This window comes from Lissotriton helveticus, chromosome 3_1 (genome assembly GCF_964261635.1).
Source record: "Lissotriton helveticus chromosome 3_1, aLisHel1.1, whole genome shotgun sequence".
In the NCBI taxonomy this organism is placed as follows: Eukaryota; Metazoa; Chordata; class Amphibia; order Caudata; family Salamandridae; genus Lissotriton; species Lissotriton helveticus.
This window is the reverse complement of record NC_136061.1, coordinates 673,023,955-673,037,995: the sequence shown is the minus strand read 5'-3', so window position 1 is coordinate 673,037,995 and position 14,041 is coordinate 673,023,955. Positions and strand designations below refer to the sequence as shown.

The following is a 14,041-nucleotide window of genomic DNA, read 5'->3' as shown; positions in this document are numbered from 1 at the left end:
GTGAACACTCATGGAGCTGTTGTGACACCAAATGGTAGGACTTTGAACTGGTAGTGCGGTCCTTGAATGGTGAACCTTAGATACTTTCTGTGAGCAGGGTGTATTGGAATATGAAAGTATGCGTCCTTGAGGTCTTGAGTTGCTAGGAAGTCTCCCTGGCGAAGCAATGGCAAGACTTGCTGGAGAGTGAGCATATGAAAATGCTCCGACAAAATGTACAGGTTGAGGGGCCTGAGGTCAAATATTGGTCTGAGAGACCCGTCATTCTTTGGAATAAGGAAGTATAGGGAGTATGGAATATGCTACTTACCAGTATGCATCTGTTCTTGGCATAGAGGGCTGCAGAGTGGTACATTTATGAATAGATCGCCATCTGGTGTTGGGCTCGGATGATTGCACTTTGTTTTTCTTCTGGAGAAGTCTTTGTCGTCATAGGTGACTCCTCCTCTCGGTGTTAGTGCGCATGGGCATCGGCTCCATCCTTAGATTGTTTTGCCATAGTAGGGTTAGATGGAGTAGTGTAGTGTAGTACACAAAGATATGCCCATGTAAATGTATCTAAATAAGATAATGTTGGGACAGACACAGGTTTCCGGGGAGGCAGGGAGGGCATGTACCACTCTGCAGCCCTCTATGCCAAGAACAGATGCATACTGGTAAGTAGCATATTCCGTTCGAGGCATATGGGCTGCAGATGGTACATTTATGAATAGATTGTACAGCAGTTACCTCCCTAGCGGTGGTCACCAGTGTCTGTCGCAACTGTCTGAAATAGAGTTTTTAATACAGCTTGGCCCACTCTGGCTTGTTGTGCAGCCTGTACATCAACACAGTAGTGCTTTGTGAATGTATGTGGTGTAGACCAAGTTGCTGCTCTACATATGTCATCTAGGGGAATGTTCCCTAAGAATGCCATAGATGCTCCTAGTTTTCTTGTGGAATGAGCTCTAGGAGGAACAGTTAATGTTCTCTTTGCTTTAATGTAACATATTTGTATGCATCTTACAATCCATCTTGCGATGCCTGCTTTAGAGATAGGATTGCCCTTATGTGTTGGGGAAAATGCTACAAATAGTTGTTTAGTTTTCCTGAAACCTTGTGTTCTTTCTATGTAGTATGAAATGGCTCTTTTAACATCTAGTGTATGTAGAGCCCTTTCTGCCACCGTCTGTGGCTTTGGAAAGAAGACTGGTAATTCCACTGGCTGATTGATGTGGAATGCTGAAATTACTTTAGGTAAGAACCTTGGGTTTGTTCTAAGAACCACTTTATTCTGGTGTATCTGTAGGAATGGTTCTTGTATTGTTAATGCCTGTAACTCGCTTACTCTTCTGAGTGAGGTAATGGCTATAAGGAATGCCACCTTCCATGTAAGGAATTGTATTTCGCACCTATGCATAGGTTCGAAGGGTGGCCCCATTAGTCTGGTGAGTACTACGTTGAGGTTCCAGACTGGGGTAGGTGGTAATCTTGGTGGAATGACTCTTTTAAGACCTTCCATGAATGCTTTTATCGCTGGTACTCTGAACAGTGATATGCGCTGCCTGTTTTGTAGGTATGCTGCTATAGCTGCTAGATGTACTCGGATAGATGTGTACGCTAGATTACATTGCTGTAAGTGTAACAAGTAGCAAATAATCTCCCTTGTTGATACGTCTAGAGGGTTGATATTGTTATTAGTGCAGTGTATAGCAAACCTCTTCCACTTAGCTGCATAGCATGCTCTGGTGGTTGGACGTCTCGCTTGTTTAATTATTTCCATGCAATTTGGGGGGAGATCTAAGTACCCAAATTCTAGGATTTCAGGAGCCAGATCGCTAAGTTCAATTGAGTTGGATCTGGGTGCATTATCTCTCCATGGTTCTGTGTAAGGTGCATGGGTAGAATTCGTAGCTTTTGATGTGGCACTTGTGAGAGTTGCAGGAGCGTGGTGAACCACGGCTGTCTTGCCCACGTGGGTGCTACTAGTATCATTGTCATTGAATGTTGTTGCAGTTTCCTGACCACTAATGGGATTAGTGGGAGAGGGGGAAAAGCGTATGCAAATTTGTTGGACCAATTTATCCATAACGCATTGCCCTGCGACAGGTGATGTGGGTACCTGGACGCGAAGCTTTGGCATTTTGCGTTCTGATGAGTGGCAAATAGGTCTATCTCTGGTTGTCCCCATCTTTGGAAGAATGGCTGCAGTATTTGTTGGTGCAGTTCCCATTCGTGTATTTGTTCCGACTGTCTGCTTAAGATGTCTGCTATCTGGTTTTGAACTCCTGGTAGGTGTTCGGCTAACAGATAGATGTTTTGAGGAATGGCCCATCTCCAAATCTCCTGTGCCAGTCTGGATAATTGGAGAGAGTGCGTCCCCCCCTGTTTTTGAATATAATACATGGCTGTCATGTTGTCTGTTCTGATCAGGACTGCTTTGTGGATAACATGTATCTGAAAGGCTTTCAATGCTAGAAACACTGCCAGTAGTTCTAGATAGTTGATGTGCAGTGTTTTTTCCTGCACACTCCACCTTCCTTGTACTGTGTATTTGTCCATATGTGCTCCCCATCCGGTGAGCGATGCGTCTGCTGTTATTGTCACCTGTGGAATTGGCTCTAGGAACGACCGCCCCTTGGTAATGTTTGTTCTGTTCCACCACTTCAGAGAGCGGTGTGTGCGGTCGTCTACCAACACCAGATCCGTAATCTGTCCTTGAGCCTGATTCCACTGTGTCGCTAAGCATTCTTGTAGCGGACGCATTTGTAGTTTTGCATATGGTATTAGCAGTATGCAGGATGACATGCCTAGTAGCTGCATGAACACTCTTGCTGTTAGTGAGTGTTGTGGCTGAAATCTCTGAATGATTGTAAGCATTGCTTGGACTCTTATTGCGTTGGGGTACACTTTGGCTTTTTCTGTGTCTATGGTAGCCCCCAGATATTGTTGAACTTTGTTTGGTTGTAGGTGTGACTTTGTGTAGTTCACCGTGAACCCTAGCTGGTGTAGTAGCTGAATTGTCCTTTGTGTGTGTTGCAGACACTCCTCTTGCGACCTGGCTTTTATTAGCCAGTCGTCCAAGTATGGGAAGACATGAATTTGTTGTCTTCTTAGGTGAGCTGCTACCACTGCCAGGCACTTTGTGAACACTCTTGGTGCCGTCGTGACACCAAATGGGAGGACTTTGAACTGATAGTGTTGTCCTTCTACCACAAACCTGAGGTATTTCCTGTGGGATTTGTGAATAGGGATATGAAAGTAAGCGTCTTTTAGATCCAGTGTAGAAAGAAAGTCCCCTTTCTTCAGTAAAGGAAGTACTTGTTGGAGCGTGACCATGTGGAAATGTTCCGAATTTATGTATGCGTTGAGAGGTCTTAGGTCCAGTATTGGCCTTAGAGACCCATCCTTTTTGGGGATTAGGAAGTATAGTGAGTATACTCCTGTTCCCTGTTGGTGCTGTGGAACCTTCTCTATGGCATGCTTTTCTAGCAGTGATATTACTTCCTGTTTTAACAGTGTCAGGTGATCTTGTTTCATTGGACGCTGTTTGGGGGGGATGTTTGGTGGGGTAGCTGTGAGTTCTAGGCAATAACCATGTTGGATAATTTGTCTTACCCACTTGTCTGATGTGATGTTTTCCCAGACAGGTAGGAACTGTGATAGGCGTCCCCCTACCGGTGTTATATGGTCTGGGGGAAGCTCTATGAAGTCACTGTTTTGGGGTTGGAGAGTTGCGGTTGTTGTTGTTTCCGCGACCTCTACCCTTGTTGTTGTTACCCCTGTATCCACCTCTAGAATTACCTCTGGGTGATGTAGGTGTAAAAGAGGTTTGCTGTTGGTTTGTACCTGTACTTTTGGATCCTCCTCTATAGGTGGATCTACGAAAGGAACCTCTTTGTGTCGGCTGCTGCAATGCTCCCATTGATTTAGCCGTTTCTGTATCTTTTTTCATTTTTTCTAGGGCCTCATCTGTCCCTGTGCCAAAAAGTGTTTTCCCATCAAAAGGTTGATTAAGTAACGAGGTTTGTACCTCTTGTTTGAATCCTGACACTCTGAGCCATGCATGTCTCCTTAGCATGATGCTTGTATTTGTCGACCTTGCCGCAGTTTCTGCCGCGTCTAGGGCGCACTTTATTGAAGTGTTAGTAATTAACTTCCCTTCTTGTATAAGTTGATCAGCTCTCTTTTGATGTTCTTTAGGGAGATGTTTGATGAGTGTTTCTAACTCATCATAATGCGCTCTGTCATACCTTGCAAGTAGTGCTTGCGTATTAGCTATGCGCCAACTGTTTGCCGCTTGAGATGCTACTCTCTTGCCAGAGGCATCTATTAGTTTAGACTCCTTGTCAGGAGGTGGCGCTTCTCCCGTAGATAAAGAGTTTGCTCTCTTGCGAGCGTTTGTGACCACTAGTGAGTCTAGAGGAATTTGTCCCTTAATGTATATTGGGTCTTTTGGAGCTGCCCTATATTTTTTATCAATTCTTGGGTTCAATACCCTAGCCCTCACTGGGTCTTTGAATATCTCTGATGTATGACTGAGAAGGCCTTTTAGCATTGGTAGTGTTCCTGATGTTCTTTGTGCAGTAGGTAGTGTCTCTAATAAGAAGTCCTGTACTAGAGGTTCTGTATGTAGGTCTACCTTATGAAATGTTGCTGCTCTAGTAATGAGTTGTGCAAACCCAGTATTGTCATCAGGAGGTGAAGGTTTTGAGGGATATGACTCAAGGTCGGTATCATTACCTGATCCCACATTATACTCCTCCCATGGGTCTGCCTCCTCTGGGATTGTGTCCTCATCATCCCCAGGGTGTCCCCCCTCCCCTGTGTCACTTTCTCCATCTGTTGTAGGTGTAGATGGACGTGTGGGAGGAATATCTGGCCTATTGTGAGGAATAGGCGGAGATGGTGTGTGAGGTTTGGGAGAAGGGGGAGGAGTTGTATTCGTCCCCATTGTTCTCTTCTTTGGATGAGCCTTGTCGTCCAAATGTTCATGTTTCCTCTTTTTAGGTAGCTCTGTGACTACCTTGCCAGTCTTTGGGTCAATAAACAAAGTCTTTTGTTTAGGATCCGTTCCGTGTTCCTGTGTCGGTACCGCAGTTTTCGGTTCCGAAAGGTGTCTTTTCTTTGAAATGTCCATTTGTATTTTCGGTGCCGAATTTTTGTTCGGATCCGACTTCTTCGGTATCGAAGATGTCCCTTGTGTCGAGGGTGTTTTCGGCGCCGAAGCGTGCTTCGGTGTCGACATGGACTGCTTCGACTTCGAGCTTTCCTTTACTTGGTGCTTCGGTGTCGATGTGGTTGGTTTATCGGAACCGGAACCACTATGATGGGGGACCGAGTGTTTCGGTTTCTGTTTCGTTGCCGGGCTCGAAGGCGGGGCGTTGGAAACTTTTTTCGGTTGTCTGACCGGGCTCGAGGGCGGGGTCGACACCGTGCGGGGTTTGTTTTTCGGTAAAGGGACGTCGTCACTCACGGTTTGCTGGACGTCGAATTCCTCGACGTCGGACACGTCCGCTTCTGACCCCGCCTCGTCGGCCTCTTCTTCCTCCTCTTCTGGTTGCTGGTCCTCGAACAGCTCCGGGATTGCTTGTGACTGCATTCTCGATACCTCGTGTCTTCGGGCTCGACGGTTTCTAATCGTCGACTTTGACGAGAATGCTGCACAGGCCTCACAGTCCCTGGATTCGTGTTCAGGGGACAAGCAGAGGTTGCACACTTCGTGTAGGTCCTTGTGTGGGAACTTAGCACCACACGTTGGACATTTTTTGAATGGAGTCCTTTCCATGGACCCCGGGCTGGACTACGTCGAGTTTCTCGTAGTCTTCGTCCTTCGAATCGCGTCGGTATGGGGTGCAGTCGCGTTCGATAACGATACCGTCGATTTGGAAAGGAATACGCGCCGGTTATAACCTTCTTTGTTGAAGTCGGTCCGGAGCGCTTCGATCCTCATCCGAACCCGATGGCGGAAAAAAACAATCTAAGGATGGAGCCGATGCCCATGCGCACTAACACCGAGAGGAGGAGTCACCTATGACGACAAAGACTTCTCCAGAAGAAAAACAAAGTGCAATCATCCGAGCCCAACACCAGATGGCGATCTATTCATAAATGTACCATCTGCAGCCCATATGCCTCGAACACTCCTGTTCCTTGATGTTGTAGTGGGACTGGTTCTATGGCCCCCTTTTGCAGCATACTGATGACCTCTTGCTGTAGTAGCGTTATATGTTCCTGTGACATTGGACGGTGCACGGGTGGTATGTTGGGTGGTGTGGAGGTGAGTTCTAGGCAATAGCCATGTTGGATAATCTGCCTGACCCACTTGTCTGTAGTGATATTTAACCAGACTGGCAGAAATTGTTGCAGTCTTCCCCCGACCGGTGTTATATGGTCTGGGGGTAGTGCCAATAAGTCACTGTTTGGTGTTAGTGGAGGATCTATTTGCATTGCCTCCACGACCTCTTCCCTTGGTATTATTTCCTCTGTATCCACCCCTGTTTGTGTTCTTGTTGTATGTGGATTGCGTGTTACTTTTATAGGTGGAGGATTGCTGTGATTTATTACTTCACGCTCCTCCTCTATAACTGGAGCGACGAAAGGAGCCCCGGTGTTGTTGGGACTGGAGAGCTCCCATGGACTTCGCAGTTTCAGCATCTTGTTTCATTTTGTCCAGAATTGAGTCAACTGCTGGACCAAACAAAAAGTCTGGGTTTATGGGCTGATTAAGAATAGTGGTTTGGACTTCATTCTTAAAGACTGATATGCGAAGCCATGCGTGTCGCCGCAGCAGCACGCTTGTGTTGATGGATCTGGCAGCTGTGTCTGCCGCGTCTAGGGCACATTTAATTGAGGCATTTGTGATGAGCTTTCCCTCTTGTATAAGTTCATCTGCCTGATTTTTGTAAGGATCAGGTAAGTGTTGGAGAATTTCCTCTAAACTGTCATAGTGTGCCCTGTCATATCTGGCCAGCAAGGCCTGTGTATTGGCTATTCTCCACGAGTTTGCTGCCTGAGCTGCTACTCTCTTGCCTGATGCTTCAAAGATCTTTGACTCCTTGTCTGGAGGAACAGCCTCTCCAGTAGTCTGTGAATTTGCACGCTTTCGTGCGTTGGATACCACTAGGGAGTCTAGGGGTAGTTGTCCCCTAATGTATGTAGGATCTATAGGTGCAGCCCTATATTTCTTTTCAATGCTAGGGTTTATGACCTGTGCCTTAGCAGTGTCCTTAAAAATGTCACTTGCGTGCTTTAAGACGCCCTTCAACATGGGGAGTGTTTTTACATGTCTTTCCGATGTTGTTAATGTATCAAAGAGAAAGTCTTCTTCAATAGCATCAGAATGCATATCTACATTATGGTAGTTTGCTGCTCTGTCTAGTAGAGGGTTAAAGGCCACTGTATCTTCTGTGGGTGATGGCTTGGTTGGGTATACTGCAGGGTCTGTAATGGGTAGAGTCCCTTCAGAGTCTGGTTCACCTCCCACACCCCACGGCTGTGAGTTGGGGTCTCCATATGGGTTTTGTGGATAACCAAACCCCACATCTGCATCCTGATCTTCATCAGGGTTGTAGTCCGAGCGTGCAGGTGAGCCTGGGGCATGTGGAGTGGTAGGCATAGCTGGAGTGAGAGGCTCAAAAAGTATAGGAGAGGTAGCACAGTCCCTCTTTTCTTTTAGTGGAATTCTAGAAAAGTCTTCAGTAGGCAGAGGTCTTTTCTTTTTTGTGTAAACAGTCACTTTACCAGTTTTTGGGTCAATATATAGTTTTGACTGGTCTTCTGTGGAGGGGTCTGGATGGATAATCTCTTCTTCCACAGTTTTTGGCCTTGGTGCCGTTGCCTTTGGATTGACTTTTTTCGGGTCGATGCCTTTAATGGGTTCGACTGCTTTTGGTGGTTGGATCGGTTTTTGAGGTTTTTCGACAGCTGTTGTCGGTTGGACGTCTTTTGCAGGCTTCACCACCTTTTTCGGACCGAGCGGTTTGGTCGGTTCGGCAGTGTTTTTAGGCAGTAGAGGGGTCTCAGGAGCCTGCGGTTTTGGCTCGATGCCCCTTCTTGGATCGATGGGCTTCGGTTTAACCGTTTTGCTTTGGTCCACCTTAGGTTTCACTTTCGGTTTGACGTTTGTTTTGGGCGTCGGCCTTTTGCTTTCGTCTACCGTTTTTTTCCCCTTTGTCGATAGTTGAGCCTGATTTGTTCGATTTGACGTGCTTTGTTTTGGGGGTCGAGTCGACATGCTTTTGTTTGGGTGTCGATTCGACGTGTTTTGGCCTCGAGGTTGACTCGACGGGTTTTGACTTCGAGGTCGACTCGACGGTCTTTGAAGGGTGTATTGGAACTGTGGCCTTCGGGTCGACGCCCTTGGGCTTAATCACCATCGGTTCGACGACGTTCGGTCCGAAGACGGTATTGTCGACGAGTTTCAGTTTAGATGGAACCGGTGTCGTATGTCGTGTCTCAGAAGGCTCTTTTTGAATGTTCTTAGCCGGGCGGTACGGCGGGGCTATAGAACCAGAATATTGATCTTGGCTAAGGCCTGTTGGCGATGCCTCGACTGGAGTCTCTAATATTGGCGTAGTGTCTATATGGGGCGGTGTACTCACGGTTCGCCCCTCGTCGTCATCGGAGTCGTCTTCGACAGCTACGATATCTTGATCGTATTCCTCGTGATCGACGATTTGTTCCTCCTCTTGAGTATTGTTCTTCGTCTTGATCCAAGTCTTTGGCGCTACCTAGGTCTTCCTCATCGTCGAAGATATTTTCGGGCTCTGGTGCCGACCTCTGCATGTTTTGCCTCGCCGCCCTTCGATTCCGGATAGTCTTCTTCGACCGGAACTGGGCGCAGACTAGGCAACTATCTTCATTGTGATCTGGAGATAGGTATTTGTTGCACACTGGATGCTTATCTGTGTGCGGGAACTTTTGAGTTGCACTGCGGGCAGTATTTGAATGGACTTCGTTCCATCGACGGTCGGTCCACGTGGCGTCGAGAAGGCCTCATGGCCCGATTCGACGACCGGAGTGCAACAGATGTTCAAAAAGTGTATCCGTAACGAGCGCTTCACAATACAGACGGATCCGAAGGCCTTTTGGCCTTTAGAAAAGTTTTTGTTGATTCCGAACTTGGAGTGCTGGAAAGTACATCCGAACCCAATGGCGGAAAAAAACAATCTGAGGATGGAGAGGATGCCCATGCGCACTGTGGTCCAAGGGAGGAGCCACCTATCTCGGGATACTTCGAAGACTCTTCCAGGACAACAATGTGCAATCATCCGGACCAAACACTAGGCGGCGATCTCTGCACAGATATGAATTCAGCAGCCCACATGCCTCGATCACAGCGACACGTGTTTCGTCACATCTAGTGACTTATTTTGCGGACTACGGGATAGAGAGCACACGGCTAGGGACGGCGGACTTACATGTAAGGGGCTCATTACAGCACAGTTCGGCTTTGATACATTGTTGCTATTTCATGTATATATTTGGGGGGATATACGGATTCCCTGGCACCTAATCATGGGCCGGATGATTGCTCTTTTGGGATTACCATATCATTGACAATGTATCGGGATGCATGCTAATATCACTGAAGAATAAAATAAGGAATACAATTAGATTGTGTATTGTGATCCGATTTATCCTAGCATTTGTAGCAGGTCTATTGGTAGCTGCATTTGAACGTAAATTCCTGGATTTTCCCTGTCCAACAAGTGAAAATCCTATGGGCACTATATACAATAAACTGTTGGATTTGGATGCCACAAACAAGTCCTGTATTAGTATATGAAGGGATATGGTCGGTTATCACTACGACTATTGAAACATTTTCGGAGAGCCTTGAGGAAGTCACTGGATGTGACGAAACACGTGTCGGCTGTTTTTTCGTGCATACTGATCAGGACCTTGTAGTGCAACGATTTCTTTCAATATCTCTGTAATTATAATTGTTTCGAAATAGGGGTACACACAGTCCTGACGGGAATTGTTATATGCACAATGAGAATACTTGCATAAATAAAAGAAAAGGAACTTTTGTACATACTCATCTCCGTTGTATTCCTTTAAAAAATTGAATCTCGAGTTGTATGACACTAACTTATCAAGGTTATACACGGTTATATATTTAACGCTTAGTGTGCCGGGGTATAATAACGCTGTAACGTATCTCAGAACGACTGGTTTTGGTCCCTGTGTATCTGTGCACCCAAGGTAGTAGGGTACACCTTACCCTAAGTGACACCAGTAGAATCTTGCTAACTGTCCGATATACACAGAGGTTTTTACCATACATTCGGTTTCCAAGTCCACTTGTACATTTTTTGAGGTGCGACCCCCAGAACACTACTGCTGATTCTCAAATCATTAGCTGTAGTATCAGTTTAACTGAAATATTTTGACTAATGTACCCAACAATAATTTGTAAATAGACTGCTGTAGGAGGGACCTGAGAGGGGTGGCATGATTTTTAGTGTCTGGCAACAGACACTTTTAGCTGTTTGTTGTGAGCAGTACTTAGTCATACTGGGCTTCGGCATATTAATGATAGTTACACTAGGCCTTTGACGTTCCATTAACTATTGCTAATACAAAGGATAATATAGTTCCTACCGTCATTTTATACTCTACAATTTCACATGCATGCAATAATGGCTCCAGCCTTTGAAAACTCTGTGTGTTAAATACATGAATTTCTTTTGAGCTCATGGATACAATGTAAGACAGACTTGCAGGCTTTGTGAATGAATGTTTCTTACTGCTTTCGGATGCTTTTTTTATTCCAGCCTCATCTTCAGGGGCATCGGGACTCAAGCCCATCAGGTCAAACCTGGCAGAAATATGAAAAGAAACACTCAGATTCAGAAACATTCTTACATCATTTCCATTGAAATTCAAGACATGGTGCAACACTGAAGGGGATTAACAATCATCTGCATGTTCGAAAACCTCTGCAGATATATACTATTCCCTGCAACAACAAAAAAGAACATTCTAGCCTCACCAACCAAATGCGGGGAAAAACGGACCGTTGTAAAGCAAAATCTGAGCAGAGAAGTCCTTTACATCTTTGATACCTCATTTCTTCTGTGGTCCATTCTTCTGTCTTAGACAATATGACTGGACATCAGAGACCAAATACACAAAAGTCTGGGGCTAGGTAGTGTCTGGCACTTCTGGACATGGTGCAAGACGTACTCCTTTGGTTGAGCATTTGCCTTTCAACACCCGCATGAAGAGCTGACATTTATAGGGTTGAGGGAAGGCAAATAGTGGATGGTTAGGGTATCAAGGGTAAGGAAGGTTCACTTAATCTGTCACAAAGTGACACAGGAGCATTAGGAATCAATGTAGTCACAAACACATCTTACATGACAAAGCACGTGCAACAAAAAAATCCTAACATTAAATTGAATATTTTCGGCAGTCTCTGCTTTACACAATGCCCTGTTGTTTTTCACAGAATATTTGCTTCACACAATAGCTTAGATAGAAGCCCTAAGGTCAAGTCTTCAGTCTGTCACATTTAGTGTGGAAGACTAAGTTGTATGCCTGGATTCCAACCAAGTGTTAATGAGGAGATGGGTGAAAAAAGACTGTAACCTGCCACCGCTGTAAATAGCACCGGGATGAAGGATGGCAGAATCACAAACATCAACAACAAGAATAACAGGCCTGGGTAGCAAGGCAGTGAGTGGAGAGCCACAACCATTGAAGGGTCATACAGAGAACTAGGTGAGCCAGAGTTGTAGTAGAGTGCCTCAAATTCTGTACAGATTACCCTCGGAGAATATTAGTCACAAATCTGGTTATGGCTCCAAGCAGACCGATTAGTGTCCGCACTTGTGTGTGGACACGTGTACATCAATTATCACTACAAAAACAGACTGAACAGAAACACCATCCATATGCATGCGATGAATCATTTCACATGTTAACGGAAAATAAAACAATGACTCAACACTGACCAGGACGGCATCACCATCTTCATATTGAGTGTCACTGGAATTCTCGGTCTATAAAAGAGGAAATTACGTCAAAATAGGGAAAGGATAGTAGATTCACAGCAATTCAAGGGAGGGCTGATTCGTAGGATTTGTGTATAAGTAATAGACACTGTTGTGACTTGTCGCCTCTTCTTTCCCTTAGTTACATCTTCCCTACTGCTCAGCCAGGAGGAGTTTTGAAATGCTTTTTGATGTGTTGGAATGCATGGGTGCTTGGTGATGTGCCAGTTGGAGTGTGCAGGCTGAACAGCAGGGAGGCTGCTCCTGGTGGTGCTATCAGCTATCTTACTTACCATCTTCATCATCTGTAACTGGACTTAATAAACCGCCTTGTTATAACTTACTACCTGGCTACATCTGGACCTCTTACCTACAACAGACATTAATTGGGAAATGAACCTTTGCGCAATGAAACTAAACACACTGCATTGCATTTTCTTATTCACGGTTAGGCCCAAAGCACCTTCTGAATGATTATGCAAGTAGATAGTTGTTTTGTACTAATTATTTAGCAATTCATATCCACTGCAAAGGCGTCAACACTCAGATTTTTATTTAAATGCTAGGTTTCCTTCAAAATGAATGGCCTATATGGGCATGTTGGGTGACGTCCGTGTGGCATTGTACTGTGACTATCCCTGCACATATGTGTGGGTTATTGCAGATCTTCATGCACACATATATTTACAGTCTTTAGGAAGGAATGCATCTTGGTTGGAAATACCACTGATGCACCAGAAGGGGCCACAAGGGTGGGTATTATAAGGAGCCCACTCAGAAGTAAGGGAAGTCAGCATCCAAGAAATGTAGGTAAAATCATCAAACGGGATTTACATGGAATCTAAACAGGGGCAGAGGGATGCCGACCTAAACTGGGGAAAAGTTAAGCCAAAAGAAAATTTAATAGAGTCCACACAGGAACACACACATGAAGGCACCATTAAGCCATAAGGGGGATACTAGATGGCGTTCACTTAAGATACAGCATTAAAGGATATATGTGTGGATATTGCATAGGAGCATAAAGGCCCTACCCAAAGAACAAACAAACACCACAGTCTATGGGGTCCTTCAGTGCACCAAGAGAACATATAAAGTCAGAGTAATGCATGTAAAAAATAAAAGGGAAACTCCAGACTTGGAAGATTATCACATGTACTCGTTACCTCTTCCTCATGATGCCACTCTCCAAGTGTTATGTTAAAATATTTGTAAAGTGCATGGCATCCCAGAGACAGGTGTCCTGGCAAAGATCCAATTTATCAGAACATGCCATGAAAAGAAAATGAAAAAGGGTCTATTGGAAGAGCTAGGTGTTTAGATTTTTCTTGAAAAGAGGAAAGTTGGTGTCCTGCCCCAGGAACCTCGGACTTTCCCCAAAACAGCACTCCAGTCAGCCCCCAAACAAAATACGAAGGGCAGATTTAAAAGCAGCAAAGAACGTAAACTTCAGGCTAAATCCAATAATGGAAATGCTAACTTCCAATAGTGATTCAGAAAAGGGGGTGGTGATGAACAGAGTGTCTGAATTAAGCAGACCACTCTTACCCAGTCCAAAGATCAGGGCTTGATCCATCACTGTTATTTAGCTCACTGCCCCATCCCAGCTCAGAACCTGGCTATATGCAAATTAGTCTGTACCTGGCCCAGTGCATCATGGGAACAGGGCAGACCAAACTACCAAGCCAATTCTTCACCAGAAAGGATACAAGCTACCGGGGACCGGTTTCTGGCATTTCAGCCTCATCGGCCCGGCTTGCTTGAATCCTGATGGAGCAGTGAGCAAGGGACTCATGTCTGAGTATACCCTGCTACACCTATAGTGGCCAAAAACGATTCAGAAAAGGGGGTGGTGATGAACAGAGTGTCTGAATTAAGCAGACCACTCTTACCCAGTCCAAAGATCAGGGCTTGATCCATCACTGTTATTTAGCTCAAGCCAGGGTCAGACTAATTTGCATATTGCCAGGTTCTGAACTGGGATGGTGCAGTGAGCTAAAAAACGGTGATGGATCAAGCCCTGATCTTTTGACTGGGTAGGAGTGTTCTGCTTAATT

At 45.3% G+C, this 14,041-nt stretch overlaps 1 protein-coding gene across 2 annotated transcripts in view; it reads right to left on the bottom strand.

Moving 5' to 3' along the window:
* Positions 1-14,041, bottom strand: part of LYPLA2 (lysophospholipase 2) — a 105,418-nt gene that overhangs the window by 61,773 nt on the left and 29,604 nt on the right. For both annotated transcript variants that reach the window (XM_078680811.1, XM_078680810.1), the window contains exons 5-6: positions 11,946-11,993; positions 10,737-10,807 (exon numbers count right to left, since the gene is read on the bottom strand). In XM_078680811.1, coding sequence (XP_078536937.1) covers positions 10,737-10,807; positions 11,946-11,993 — 119 coding nt within the window. The remainder of the gene's footprint in view (positions 1-10,736; positions 10,808-11,945; positions 11,994-14,041) is intronic.